At 38.1% G+C, this 15,634-nt stretch overlaps 1 protein-coding gene across 18 annotated transcripts in view; it reads right to left on the reverse strand.

Moving 5' to 3' along the window:
* Positions 1 to 15,634, reverse strand: part of CLIP1 (CAP-Gly domain containing linker protein 1) — a 143,792-nt gene that overhangs the window by 28,415 nt on the left and 99,743 nt on the right. For 12 of the 18 annotated variants that reach the window (XM_072600574.1, XM_072600568.1, XM_072600565.1 and 9 more), the window contains 3 exons: positions 11,879 to 14,134; positions 8,211 to 8,327; positions 4,702 to 4,808 (listed from right to left, as the gene is read on the reverse strand). In XM_072600574.1, coding sequence (XP_072456675.1) covers positions 4,702 to 4,808; positions 8,211 to 8,327; positions 11,879 to 14,134 — 2,480 coding nt within the window. The remainder of the gene's footprint in view (positions 1 to 4,701; positions 4,809 to 8,210; positions 8,328 to 11,878; positions 14,135 to 15,634) is intronic. The other 6 variants (XM_072600579.1, XM_072600576.1, XM_072600577.1 and 3 more) reach the window with 2 other exon arrangements.

The raw sequence follows: 15,634 nt of genomic DNA on the forward strand, positions 1-15,634 counted from the left end.
AGAGAATGAGAGGAAAGGAAGTAGGGGAATCTATTATAAATGGTCTTCTCCAGGAGGTTAGACACAAAAAAAAGCTGGAGGGATATGAGATAATAGTTAGCAGGGGTGGATATATTAAGTGAAAAGAAGAGAGAGATAGGCATTTTTCTAGGCAGTAGGAAAGCAGAGAAGTAGATGGAAATTGAAAATAAGTGAGAAGAGAAGGGATGATAAGATGACACAGGATGGAATGCCAATGCCAGTAACAAGGAGAAGTGCCACCTCTTCATGTGAGACAATGGTGAAGGAAGAGATAGTGACAGAACATGCCTGAGTGATGATATGAGGTGGAAGAGACAAGAGATAGCTCTTAGCAAATGGCCTAAATTTTTTCAGTAAAATATGAAAAGTTCTCAGCTGAGAGTATGGGAGAAGAGGAAGCCATGGGAGGTGGGAGGAAGGATGGAAAGGTTTCAAAGAGTCATTCACAACTGAATATTATGAATACTGTTTTCAAGAAGTAAGGCAACCTTACAACCTAACAACAATCACCAAAAAAATGAAACTGACTTTTTCTCAACAGGAACTGACTAGTTAACGATGTGGGAGTCCATTCTGAATCATCTGTCTGTGTGACTAAAGTTTGTTTAATAAAGAGGTTAAAATCACACCAAATTAGAAAATAAAGATGACACTACATACAATTATAATAGCTCCGATCGAACTCACTTAAACTATATACTTTTATCTAGTTCCCATTTTTTTTCCCCAGTCAAGACTATAGCTTTAATTGGCTCCACTTCCTAGAGGCAGTTTCTGCCTCTTGGACAACTTGAACTGGACTTCTTATAAACATTCAAAAGCAAACAAGTCCAAACTGAACTCATTATCTTTCTTAGGCAGCTCACTGGTGCAGTGATGGACATGGAGCCAGGAATACCTAAGTTCAAATCCATTTATTAACTGTGTGACCCTCAGCAAGTCATTTAACCTGTTTGCCTCAGTTTCCTCATCTGTAAAATGAGGGTAATAATACCAACCACTTCCTAGCGTTGTTGTGAGGATAAAATGAGATATTTTTTAAAGCATTTTGTAAATCATAAAGTGATACATAAATGCGAACTATTAATATTTTCCACAAGCCTTCCCTTCTTCCTAGCTTTTATATTACAGTCACTATCCTCCCAGTCACTCAGGGTTGCAACCCAGTGTCACACTCAATTCCTCCCTCTCTCACCCTCCATATAAAATCTGCTGCCAAGGCCTGTTGATTCTACCTGCACAACATCTCTTGTGTGTACATGTGTATATATATATACACACTTTTCTTTCCTCTGACATCACCACCATCCTTGTACAGGCTCTCACACTCTCATGCCTAGACTACTGCAACAGCATGTTGGTAGATGTCCCAGCTTCAGGTCTTTCCCCACCCTAGTTCACCTTCCACTCAGAGTCCAGTCTGACCTTCCTAAAGAGCAGTGACCATACCATAGCACTCTAGTCAATAAACTCCAGCTGTCCCTTATTACTTCCAGAATAAAATAGAAAATCCACTGCTTAACTTTTTAAGGCCCTTCACAAGCTAGTCTCTTCCTGTCTTTTCAGGCTTCCTGTACTTTACTGCCCTCCATGTGCTGGTGGGTCAGTGATCTCACTCTCTCACACCAAAGAGTCCGTCTCCCACCTCTGGGTATTTTCACTGCTTCCTGCCCCTTATGAATGGCATTCTCTCTCTCCTCATTTCTACCTCCCAGTCTCCTTGGATTCCTTGAAGTTTCAACTCAAAAGCCCTACCTTCTATAAGAAGTTTTTCCCAATCTCACACACTGCTAAGTGCTTGCTGTAGATTATCTCCAGTTTTTTCTGTCTATACCTTCTTTCATAGTTTGCCTGTTGATCCACTGTGGGCAGTTAGGTGGTGCAGTGGATAGAGCACCAGTGCAGGAGTTAGGAGGACCTGAGTTCAAATCTCACCTCAGACACTTGACACTCACTAGCTGTGTGACCTTGGGCAAGTCACTTAACCCCAATTGCCTCATCCTGGGTCATCTCCAGTCATCCTGATGAATATCTGGTCACTGGATTCAGATGGCTCTGGAGGAGAAGTGAGGCTGGTGACCTGCACAGCCCTCCCTCACTCAAAAACCAAGTCAAGTGCAAGTCATGTGATCATTTCTCTGATGGCGTGGTCTTCTTCAGCAATGAAGGACAAACACACACTGATCCATTAGACTGTGAGATCCTTGAAAGCAGAGTCTATCTTTTGCCTTTTCTTGTATCCCTAGACTCAGGTCTTTGGACAGCAAATCCAATGTAATTCTGATCATACCATTCTGCCTCTCATGTTAAGATAGAGCAAAATTATTTAGATGATCTTTACAATTCCTTCTGGCTTGTCTTGGCATTTCGTGGTTTTCTGATTTCTGAAAGAATAGACTAATACCTTAAGAACCCCAGGGCCATAAGAATTTCTTTTGCAAAAGATTGTCTCAAGTCTAATGTTGCCTTGAAGTAATAAAAAGTTTAGAAATGATTAATCTTAACCAAATAATTTACGTGACAGATGGTCCAGTTCTTCTTTATATGAGCACTACTGTCCTCTAAAAAAAGGTCCCCTCAAAAGAGGCAAAAGCATCAACCAGAAGAAACACTCTCATTAATAAAACTAAGATGGCTAGAATAAAAATACATCAAATTATTTTTCTTCTAGAAGGGCAAGGTAAACTAAAAAAAACCATTCAAGGCATTAAAAACAATTCTGTCCCTCATTATCCAACAGATTTAATAGATGTAAAAAACAGTATTTTTAGTAGAGAAATGAGAAGGTACAGAAGAATCAGTAAAGACTGTTAGGTTTAAAAGTTCTTCCATTTGACATTCTCAACCTCTATCTATCAACTTCTGAGTAGAAGAAAAGATTCAATGCCTCTAAATTTATGATTAGATGACATTTCTTTGATCCTATTCACTACAGTGGCACAGACAGCTAAAATGGTGTGACTCAGACAGTGGGAGGGAGGCTGGGTAATCTTGTCTTACTGTTGCTTGACTGCTCCCTTTCCAATTTCTTGAACTAACAAATCAACTTGGCATTTCCACAAAACAAAAAGGTTAAAACGTGCCATGTTACTGATCAAATTATTTGTGTTACTAAAAAAATCTGGAACTACTTAATTTTCTGTAAAACTATGGAACCCATCGGACTATAAATGCAACTGAGCTGGGTACAGTTTTTCCCATGCAAGTATTATAAAACTATCACCTATTTATAAAATCCAACTCCAGCGAGCATTAGGATTGTGACTTCTTTATTTTGCTCTAAATAAGCCTCATTTATGGTAGAGCCAACTGATGAACTAAACAGGCTTTTAGTCCCTCCTCCCTTGTTTTTTGAAGACGATGTAAATAGAACAGTAAGTTATTTCTCAACTTTGATCTCCAGATGTAAACATCACAACTAAAACCCTAAAGCAGGGGTGCAGAACCTGTGGCCTTCAAGTCCTTTTATGAAGGAAATTTATTCTGTGAAGTTTGGATTCAGTCAAAGGGGTGCACTTTAGGACCTAGAGGGCCACATCCCAGTTCCCCACTACTGCAGAGAGAGAGGGACCCATACAGCAATGGCAAACAGCCTAGGAGTCTCAGTAACTAAACTCATCATTCAGAAGAAGGAGGGTTCCACTCATTTTACCGAGTTCTAAAACAAAATCAGTAGCGAAGATTGATCATTTAGAATTGTTGATTTTATTATCTTTTGAGTCTCATCTTCCTGTTCTATTAGCATATACTTTAATTCTTAGTATCACCAATGTAAATGGAGTGTATTGAACTGAAAAGGATTCTACCTTTTTTTCAGTATAACTGCCAACTAAATTCAAATTTCCAATTCTACTACGCCCAGCACTTAGAACTACATGAGCCAGGGGGAGCCAGCAGCAACAGAAATGAGAAAAATGTGTCTGCTCTAAAATCTGAGGGGCAGAGATGCAATTTGAAATACTTATTAGTTGGTAAATACTTCTCCTGATTCCTCCATATACCACCCATTTTATTAAAACCTAATCTAAATATCAGTCTAATCAACAGACCAAAAAGGAGGTTGTTTTTTGACAGTTCCCTTGCTTTGTTTGTTTTTTTATTTTTTTCAATAAGCAAAAATTCCCTTCTCCCTCCTACCTCTCCTGACCCCATTGAAATAGAAAAACAAAATACCTTGTAATTAATATGCAATCAAGCAAAATAAAATTTTCCACATTCCCAAAAAAACATATGCTTCAATCTGAACTATGTATTTACTCTTAGACCATTTAAAATGATCTAAGGAAAACTGTGCAGTGTGCTTTAAAAAAAAAATAACATCTTATTTATGTGGCATATTCTACTTTTCACGATACAAATTCTAGTTCAAAGTTTCAGAGTGCTTTACTAAATAAGATTCCAACTTCAGACTGCACAACTTGGGCAGCCAGTACAACTGTTCTCCCTCATGTTTTCCAAGTCATCCTTGTTCCACATATACTCACAAACACAGGGAGTGCAGTACTGCAGCACTCACAAAGCGTCCACACATGCTGGCTACACAAAGGCCACACAGCAATCCCCACCCCAAGACAGAAGGAGCACAGTGCAGCACTCACAAAGCATCCACGCATGCTGGCTACACAATGGCCACATAGCGATCCCCACCACGAGACAGAAGGAGCACAGCACAGCACTCACATTTCTTTCCTGAACTCCTCCATCCTTTGGTTCTCTGCCGTGAGACGTTCCTTTGACTTGTTCAATTCCTCAACGTTCTTAGAGTTGTTTTCCTTAAGTGCATCCAGCTTCAAGAGAAAACAAACACAGATGAAGTCACTTTGTGCTGTGGTGAGGTGACTGGAGCCCTAAAAACTGATCATTCCAATGGGCAATGAGAGGGCACTGTAAAGTTAGCTCTGTGGAAATGGATTAAAAGGCAACATGTGGGCATTCTGAGTGGCATGATCCCTGAGCTCAGAGTTAGAGGACGTGGGTCTCAAACCCTGCTCGGAACTCTGGCTGGGATTTGTTCTGTAAAACTTAGACTCAGTCAAAAAGCTGCACTTAAAGACCTGAAAGGCCACATGGGGCCCTGAGGCTGCAGATTCCCCAGCCCTGGATCAGGGTAAGGCATTTTTCAAGCCCAAAACAACTTAGGGCAGGAAAGGTCTGTGGCACTGGGGTGGGGCTTGGCCAGAGCACTGTGGCAGTAGCAGTAGGCCTTACAAGACACTGTAACAGTGGGAAGCAGCAACTCTGGGAGCTCTCAGCCCAGACTTGGTAAAGAAGTTGGACAATGAATCAGAAGAGGACTGCAGGGGAACTTGGGCTGGCATTGGCCACAAGTCCCTGTTGCATTGCCCATATATAGTTTGGGTTGTAGTTCTAGAGTTGAGAGGCACTATCGCTTGCAGCTGCATGAGAGCAGGGATACATCCAGAAGAACAATGAACACACCTCTCTTCAGATCACACCATCTTGGAAACATTGAAAACTAACTCTGAAAACAAAGTTGGAGACAGCCTTCCATCCACCCCAGGAAGAGAGCCCAACTTTAATGAAGTTCAAAGTCAAGAAACAGGTTAGAAAAATGAGCAAACAATAAAAAAAGAATCTAGCCATGAAAGCTACAATGGTGACTGGGAAGATAAAGACACAAACTTAGAAGGCAACACATGAGCAAAGTCTGCAAAGGGGAAAAAAATCCCCAGAAACCAGACACAAACCCAACGAGAATTCCTGGAAGAGCTAAAGAAAGAGATACTAGTGGTAGAGGAAAAACTGGGAAAAGAAATGAGAGTAACGGAAGAAAATTATGAAAAGATAATTAACAGTTTGGTAAAAGAGGTATACACACAAAAGGACACTAAAGAAAACAGCACCTTAAAAAAACAGATTTGGCCAGACAGTAAAAGAGGCACAAAAATTCACTGAAGAAAAGACCTCCTTTAAAAGCAAAATTAGCCAAATGGAAAAAAAGGTACAAAAGTTCACTGAAGAAAATAATCCCTTAAAAAGTATAACTGGGCAAGTAGAAGCTAATTACTCTATGAGACATCAAGAAATAAAACAAAGTTAAAAGGATGAAAAAAATATGTGAAACACAAAATTTAGCAGCTCCCACAATAAAAGAACAGCAGGCTTGGAATATGATATTCCATAAAGCAAAAGAGCTAAGATTATAAGAATACCTACACAGCAAAAAATGAGTAAATCTTTCAGGGGGAAAAATGAACATTCTACGAAAGAAAGTACTTTCAAGCATTGCTGATGAAAAGAGCAGAACACAATATCTGACATTCAAACACAAGAGTCAACAGAAGCATAAAAAGGTACATGTAAAAGAGAACTCCTAAGGGACTCAGTAAGAATAAAATGTTTATATTCCTATAAGCATTATCTGTAATGGAGATAAACTAGAAGCCTTCCTCCATAAGATCAGGGATGAAGCAAAGATGTCCATCACTACCCACTATTATCCAATGTTATACTAAAAATGCTAGCTATTGCAATAAGACAAGAAAAAGAAATTGAAGGAATTAGAATAGATACCAAGAAAACAAAACTACCATTCTTTTGTAGATGTTGTGATGGTATACTTATTGAATCCTAAGGAATCAACTAAAAAAGTAGCTGGAACAATGAACAACTTTAGTAAAGTTTTATAAAATAAACCCACATAAATTATCAGCACTTCTACATGTTGCCAACAAAACCCACCAGGAAGAGATATAGCAATTCCATTTAAAATAGCTACAGACAATATAAAATATCTGGGAAGACAAAACCAAGAACTACATGAACACAATTACAAAATACTTTTCACACAAATAAAGACAAATCTAAACAACTAGAGAAATATGAATTTCTCATAGATAGGCTGAGCCAATATCAATGACAATAGTACCTAAATTAATTCATTTACTCAGTACAATCAAACTACCAAAGAAATGAGCTTATAGAACTAGAAAAAAAAAAAGAAAATTCATTTGGAAGAATAACAGATCAAGAATATTAAGGGAACCAATGGGAAAAAATACGAAGGAAGGCAGCCCAGCAGTACCGGATTTCAAACTATGTTAAAAGGGGTAATCGTTAAAATAATCTTATAATGAATAAGAAACAGAGTGATGGATAGTATGCAATAAACAAAAGTAAACGACCATAGTAATGTAGCATTTGACAAACCTGAAAATTCAAGTTTTGAAGTAAGAACTTACTATTTGACAAAAATTGCTAGGAAAACTGAAAGGCAGTTTTGCAGAATCTAGGTATACCAACATCTCATGCCATATAGCAAGATATGGTCAAAATAGGTATACGATTTAGACATAAAGAGTGTTATCATAAGCAAATTAGAGGAGCATAGAAAATTCTACTTGTCAAATCTATGGGTAAGGGAAGGATATATGACCAAACAAGAGAAAGAGAGGAAATGGGAAGTAAAATGGATAATTTTGATTATATTAAAACATTTTGATCCTATAATACATTTTTGCACAAATAAAACCAAGGCAGTCAAGATTAGAAGGCAGGAATCTAGGGGGAAAAAATGAAGGCAAGTTTCTCTGATAAATGACCCACTTCTCAGATATATAGGGAAATGGATCAAATTTATAAAAGAGCCACTCCCCAATTAATAAATGGTCAAAGGATATAAGGGGCAGTTTTCAGAAAAAGAAATCAAAGCTACACAGTCATATATAGCCATATGAAAAAAAGTTGTCTTTTCTTCCTCCAGCTTTCCTAGAGTTTGTGAAGATCTTTCCTCTGCCCTAATCACATCCTTATCTATATATTTATCATATTCTCTCTAGAAAGCTTCTTGAAAGGCAGTAATTGTGTCCTTTTTAGATATCTGTATGCCTAACACTAGGCAAAGTACTTCCATATGGTAGCTTAGTGAATCACAAAGAGGAAGTCCCCAGATCTACAGGTTCTTCTGCATGTAACCTTTTTATATACTGAGGATGAACAACTTTTCTGTGAGATAAGGAAAAAAGTGACTTTTACTAGGAAGTGTTGTGATTATGTATATTTTTCCAGCATTTCCATGTTACTAATAGATGAAGCTATATTCGCAAATATGAATCCCATTTAAAAACAGATCAGTTACATCACAACCAAATGCAACCCAGACTAGTGGACCAAATATCTAATGAAGTTAGCAGCAATGTTTTTTCAAATAAAAAACAATTTAAAATTACTTCATTTTTCAGTTTTTCATTTGTTTGCCTGGTATCCTCCAAGGAAGCAAGAGTCTCAGTTTTCTCTTTGGTCATCTGTTCCATTAGCTGCATGGCGTCTTCTGCTGTTTGAGTAACCTAAATATAAGAAAGTATGGTAAGCAGTGGCTAAACTCATTAAGGTAGCCTGATAGCCAATATTTTCAACTAAAGCCCTTCAATCACACTTTGTGTAATCCTAATAGTGGGCATCAAACAGTATGATTTAAATCAAGAGAAATGTGTTGCTGTAAGAAAGTGAAACACTGGATTTGTTTAAACAAATAATGTGTTTAAACAATCTGTACATAGCTGAATTTTCTCAAAGTAATCAGTTGCAGCATCTGATTCAAATGCTGTTGTACTTGCTATTATCAAGTAAAGGTCTCTGAGGGTCAAGGAGAGCTTGAACAAAAACCTTTAGAAAGCAGTTATCTTTAAATAGAAATAAAAGTTAATTCCGAGGCATTTAAATGTAAATCAAGTATGTCACGTAGAATACACATAAAAATGTATTAGGCAAGCTAATAGTAGTGAATACAGGTAAGGCTACGAAGAGAAGAAAATGTGAAGGTCAATAGGTATGTGGCAAGACCAACAATCAGTAATTTAGGTTAGTTTTATTGTTTCCTTTGATCCACTCCTATTTAAGTGAATGATAACAGTATGATGACTTGCCAATACAATCTAGAAAGCCCCTGAGGAATGCACAAATGACAAACTGAAAGCCAAGGAAAGATGCTATCAGTTTGTACCATCTTACCAATGGGTAAAGTGGTAAAGACGGTAGGAACATTTCTTCAATTTAAAAAAACCACCACGTTTTTCACTCACTGTTTTGGAACTTGGCTGTTTTATGACATTCAATCAGGTACATACATGCCATTGAGATTAGACATCTGAAAAGAAGCTTCTTTCAAATGCTACTAAAGTTGTTATGCTTTACTCAAAGCTAGTTATGGGTAATCAAAGATAACTAAGAGGAATAGTCTTAATGTGGGATAGGATTTCTGGTCTTATAGATAGGACAAATGAGCTTAAGAATGCCTTAAAAATTTCATACTTCAAAGAGTCAAGAAATCAACAAGGAGTAATTCTACTCTGGGTCTGATTCTCACCAGCAGGGCAAAACTAGTTGCTGGGGTAGAAACAATGGGAATTTTTTTCAAGAAATTTTTAGATGAACATACAGTTATCCCCTCCCATGAACTGCCCCCATGATCTGAAAAATCTGCATAAAATTTTTTGACTCTCCCTTTGCATTAGAGAAGAAGTTGAACTGTTTTTCTTTTATGTGGGGTTTACAGCACCTTACTGTAAAATTTTAATTTCTTATGCTGACCCACAACATATCAAAACCACAACAGGGAAAGTCTCGATGTGGAAAGGATAACTGTATTTCAAAAGGCTCAAAACAATAGCAGGTAGAATCCTATATACTAAAATTCCACAGGTGAAATTAGCATAGATAAATGAGAAATGATGTTATTAAAGAAAAGAAATTCTGAAGTCAAGAAGAAAAATAATTCTAGTGAGAAAGAAAAAAGGAGGCTATAAAGAGATCAATGCGAAAGTACAAAGAATTCACTAACCAATCTAAGGGAGAAGCAGTATAGCAGAGTGAAAAGAATATTGGTTCTGGAGTCAGAGTCGGAAATCTTGCCTCCAACACTTAACTGTGTGACCTTGGTTAAGTTACCCTATCCCTAAGCTTCAGGGAAAGGGAGCTGGACAAGATGACCTCTGATGTCCCTTCCAGCTTTAAATCTAGGTTCCTATGATAGGATGTTAAAAAACAAAAGCATACAAAAGAAAGAGGCAGGGATAACAGAGGATGAATACACAAACCTAGTACACTGCTGAATCATTCCTGTCAAAGCCAAGGATGAGATGAATTTGGAAAGTACAAAATTTTTAAAAAATATATTTTTTAAAGATATAGCGGGGAAAGAGGAATAACCCAAAAAAGGTAGGACTGCTCCATGGTGCAGGTGGCCAAGTGCGTAATAACTAACCATGCTACTCAATTCTCATTTTGCTTTTGTTTTCTATGCCAAGAAAACTTACCTTTGAATTAGAAAATAAAGAACCAAAGATGATTAATAGGGAGGAGATACTCAAGAAAAGTAAGGCAATATAGTAAGAGAACTGTCTTTGATGTCTTTGATGCATTCAACTCACCTGGCCCAGACAAATTACATTTTTAGGCATTTTAGGCACTCAAAGAAACTGTAGCTTTGTGATCAATAATCACAAAGGACATTGTTGGTGATCTTTGAAAGAATGTTCAGAGTAAGAAAAAGGTAAACACCCCAGTTTTCAAGAACGGGAAGAGAAAAGAGGCTACAATCCACTAAACAATAGGCCTGACACTTCAACTCCTGGCAAAATTCTTGAACATATTAAAGGTAAGGTTGGTGACCATCTAGAAAAAGAAAGCATCGTCATGAAGAACCAACATGGCTTCCTCAAGAACAGTTCCTTTCGTAAGAGGATTACTAAAACGTTAAATCAAGGGAATGCCGCAGGTAAACATTTTCACAGCTTATCTCTATTTTAAGAAAGCATTTGGTAAAGTCTTTCAGGATATTCTTGTAGGAAAAATGAGAAACATGTTAGGTAGATACTATAATTAGACTGATTTGGAATTTACTGACATTCAAATGTAGTCATTTGTGGTTCACTGCCCACTAGGCAGGTGTGAAGTGAAGTGTGCTCCAGTTTTTTTACTAGTGGCTTTACTAGTGGCTTGAATCAAGTCACAGATCCTTATCAAATTTGCAAATGGCATAAAGTTGAGGACAGCAAACACACTGGATAACCAAAATCAAAGATCAAAAAGATCTCAACAGACAATAGCACTAAGCTGAATTTAATAAGATGAAATGCAGAATATTCATATTCAAAAAATTGACAAGAAGGCATTTTTTTTTTAAAAGGTCCAGGCATTTTGGTGGACTATCAGCCCAAAATTATTCAACAGTATACTGGGACGACCAAAAAAGTTAAAGAGATCATAGACTGCATGAAGAAGACACACCTTCCATCAATAAGGAGATTAGAGTGCTGCGGTACTCTTCAACCAGATTAGATCATATCTGGGGTATTGAGATGAGTTCTGGTTGCATCACTCTAGGAGGGACACATAAAATAGAGGACAAAGAAAGGCAACCAGGACTGTGAATGGGCCCTATAAGAATCAATTTAAAGAGTACAAGATAATTTGCCCCATAGAAGATAATTGAAAAAAACTGTCACATGGAGAAGAAATTAGACTTGTTCTGTTTGACTCCCCAGGATGGAACTAGGAGCAGTGGATGGAAGTATCAAAGATGGAAATGTAGGCTTCATTTAAGGCAAAACTTGCTAATGTTGAGAGCTGTCCCAAAGTGGAATAAGCTACCCTGGGAAGAGGAGGTTCTCTTTCAAGGAGGTCTTCAAGTGAAAGGTGAATGACCACTTGTCAGCTAAGCTGTAGAGAAGATTATTCTGAGACATGGACTAGATGCCTGTGTTAGCCTCTTTGAACTCAAATGTTGTGATTTTGTCAAGTGCTCAATGTATAAATAAAGTATATCCTTAAACCGCTGAAGTTAGTACTTGGTGTTAGTAATTATACAGATGCCCAATCCCTCAATCTTTGGTATTACCGTATATGACTGAAGGGTCTCTAGCTCTCTGATTTTCAGAGTAAGCTTGCTCTTGTCTTTCCGCAAGATCCGATTCTCACTCTGTGATTCTAGAAGGTTTGCTGAAATATTACTGTTGGTTTTGGCCAACTGACTAATCTCCTTCTGGAGAGTAAAGTAGTTCTCTGCCAGTTTCTCCTTCTCCTTCAACTCCTTCAGGAGCTCTTCCTTCTTCAGCATGACTTCTCTGTGGTCAGCAAGGAGGTTGCTATTCTCTTGTATTAGCTTAGCTTTCTCGGCAGTGGTCACTTCATGGCTCAGCCGGAGATCTTCCAGTATCTTGGTGAGGCAGCTGTGCAGATCCTGCAACTCTGACTTGGACTTGGTCAAGGAAGCAAAGTCATTTTTCAGACTGTCTATTTTGGCAGCAAGCTGAGAAGTCTCTGCACTCAAAACTTCCTTTTCCTTAACAATTTTCACAACTTGCTGCTCTGATTTTCCTTTTTCCTGGGCCAGGATGAGGTTCTCAGACTGAAGTTCTTTATTGCAAAGTGTTAATTTTTCTAATTCCTGTTGCAGGAGCACAATTTGACCTTGTAGTTTATTGTTTTCTGACAACGAACACTCCTTCTCCTGTTCTCTAGCTTCTCTTTCAAAGATTAAGGCCTGCTGCACTGCACTGACCTCTTCTTGCAGGCTATATCCATCCTTAAGCAAGACATCCTTTTCAGAATAGCAAGTCTTAAGTTCAACATCCAAACTTTCTTTGGCTTCCAAGAGATCAGCATATTCCTTTTCTAAACTCTTTTTGGCTCCCTCAAGTTCTTCTAGCATCAAAGAAAGGTCATGTTTGTTGGTCAATAGTTCCTGGCTTTCTTTTTGTTTCTCCTGAAATTCCTTCTTCAAAGCCTCAATACTACTAAGAAGTTTCATTTTCTCTTGAACAATGATTCTTCTGTTGGCAGTTTCTTGATCATATTTCCTTTTAAGGTCACCCATGGCTTTGAGTGAAGACTCTCTTTCTTGAAGCAAGGTTGCATTTTGTGTTTCTAATAGAGATGTTTCTTTTAGGAGTCCATCCAGCTGTTTTTTAAACTTTAAGGACTTCTGACAAGCCACTTCCTTCTCTGCAGTCAAATAACCAATCTTCTCATTCAGAACGATCTCTTTGTGAGCAGCATCTTCTGAGCACTTGACAAGTTTTCCAGTGAGCATTTTATTTTCATTTAAGAGCTCTTCATTTTCAAGCAAGAGCCTGTTCTGAGACGAAGTCAAGGTTTCTTTTTCTTGCAGAAGCTGGATACATTCAGAGTCTGTAATCTCTCTACTGGTTTTGATTTCTTCAAGAAATTTCATGAGACTTGCTTTTGAAGACTGAAGCTCGACAGCCACCTTCTCAGCATCTTTAAGCAACTTATTTGAGTCATCCAGCTGTGTCTGCAGCCTGTTAATTTCCATACCAAGCACCTGTTTGTCATGGAGAACTGCTTCCAAGCCCGCATTCAGCTTTTCTTGTTTCTTGAGTAGTTCATCTTTCTCAGTCTGTAGATCCTTGTTGCTCTGAAGAAGATCATCCTTCTCTTTCTTTAAGGCTGTACACAGAGTGTTAAGACCTGACTGCTCCTCCAAGTATGCCTTCTTCTCAGCTGTGAGCTCTTCAACTTCTTGTACCAAGTTTTTTTGATCTTTTGCCAGTTCTTCAAAGGAATTCTGAAGCTTTACAACAATGTCATCCTTATTTTTAGCCAAAGCAATATTTTCAATTGTAAGCTTCTTCAGCTGATTCTCGAGTTCAGCTTTCTCCTTGTGATTCTTCTTGGATTCAGCAATTAAGGAATCATTACGCCTCTGAACATCTTCTACAAGGACCTGCATGCTTTCCTTGGAAGCCTGCAAGCTATCATTTTCTACATTTATCTTCAAGAATTCTTCCTGTGCAATATTGATTTCTTCCAATAATTTTTCTCTCTCAATAGCTAAAGCTTCTTTGTTAAAGCGCTCTTCCTGATATAACTTTTCTACATCGTGTTTTTCTTCTAGGATTTTTTCCTTCTCCAAATTAAGAGCTTCATTTATTGACCACAGCCTCTGCTGGTCTTCCTGTAGTAAAGACATCTTGGCCTCCACCTCTACAAGCTGTGATAAGAGTGAACCTTTGTCTAACTTTAAAGCATTCCCCTCCTCTGCAAGAAGCTGCTTCTCTGATTTCAGACCCCTCAGCTCTTCTGACATTAGTTCAATCTCTTTTTTGGTTGATGCTAACAAATAAGTTAGAGACTAAAGAAACAAAAAGGTAGGGAAAAGGGTAAAAAAAATCACGTGAAGCAGACAAATGCAAGTGGATTAAGACTGAACAAGTTACTGTAATTCAAATTTAGAAGGTATAACTATCAATAAAGAGTTCCTTAACTAGGTATTTTATGGGAAGAAGTTATTAAGCAGCAACACTAACAATACCAACTTACATTTCTATAAGACTTAGAACTTCTCAAAGTACTTTTGTAGTTATCTCACTTTGTATTGTCTTACCATCTCCTTTCATCCTCCCTCCACAAAATCTAAATCCAGTGCCTCATCCCGGCATGGAAGTGACATTGTCAGCATTGTGCAACCTCTGGCTACCAACCCGCATTAAATTCAATTATAGTGCAGGCAATAGATTATATCTAATGCCCAGGGAACAGCCTAAATACAGAGAGGCTCATCACTAGTAGGATGATCATGACAACCTATAAAATGCATACAAATATAGAATGGTCCTGAGTTCCATGCAGTCCCTTTCTGCTTCTATGCTGATGTGCCAGAGTAGTGGAAAAGAGAGCAGAGGGTGCTGAGAATTATTATGGTAGCTAAAATGTTAAAATTTTCAAGAAGGGAAAAATGGAATGGGGGAGGGCCACTTAGCCAGCAGCTCCCTTAGGACCAGGAGCAAGAATACATATTTTGTTTTCTCCCTCCTTCCCACCATGGCCCACCAAAAGCAGCATTTTGAAATTACCCTGGAATTTTAGTATTATCATTTAGAAACAAACAGTCTCACTATTTTTACAAACAAGCATAATCTTTGAAGAAACTGCAGTACAGACAAATTTTTGAAGGTGAGATTCAACCAAAATAACTGAATATCAAGCCATCCTATCAAAAGCCACAGGAATGCAACAACAAGGAACAGGAAAGGGGAACCATAAAGTTAACTATGGCCCCCATAAACAAAGCCCTCTCAAATTCAGACTGGGATCCTAAAGGTATGTTTGACATTAATCAAGGAAGTCACACAACCATTTCAACTGGCCTCACAATGGATTTATATAATCTATTCTCACCTGGATCTTCATTCTTGCACAGCAGTCCCTTATTATGTTTTCCCTAATTGACTCCTTAGCCCACTACACACAATATCTGTCCAAACCTCTTCTCGACCCTCCTGTAGCACCATTTTTTCCTAAGCAGAGAACTTTGCCTCCTACTTTACTAAGAGGTCATCTGTCATTGAGTTTCTTTCTCCCACAGCTCAATATCTGTCACATCATTCCCCATTTTCTCCTTCTTTGCTCTAATCTTTGACAAAGAGGTGGCCCTTAGGTCAGCTGCTCCACTTGTGCCCTTGATCCTGGGAGCTTACCTCTTCAATTATCACCTCTCTCACTACCTACTTTGGTTTCTCCACATCTACTGGTACCTTTCCTGATACAAATATGCCTAAGCTCTCCCACCTTTAAAAAAAAAATCCTTCAATTTACCCTACCATTTCTTCAAGCAAACTCCTCAAAAAAAAAA

This window comes from Notamacropus eugenii, chromosome 4 (assembly GCF_028372415.1).
Source record: "Notamacropus eugenii isolate mMacEug1 chromosome 4, mMacEug1.pri_v2, whole genome shotgun sequence".
Classification (NCBI taxonomy): Eukaryota; Metazoa; Chordata; class Mammalia; order Diprotodontia; family Macropodidae; genus Notamacropus; species Notamacropus eugenii.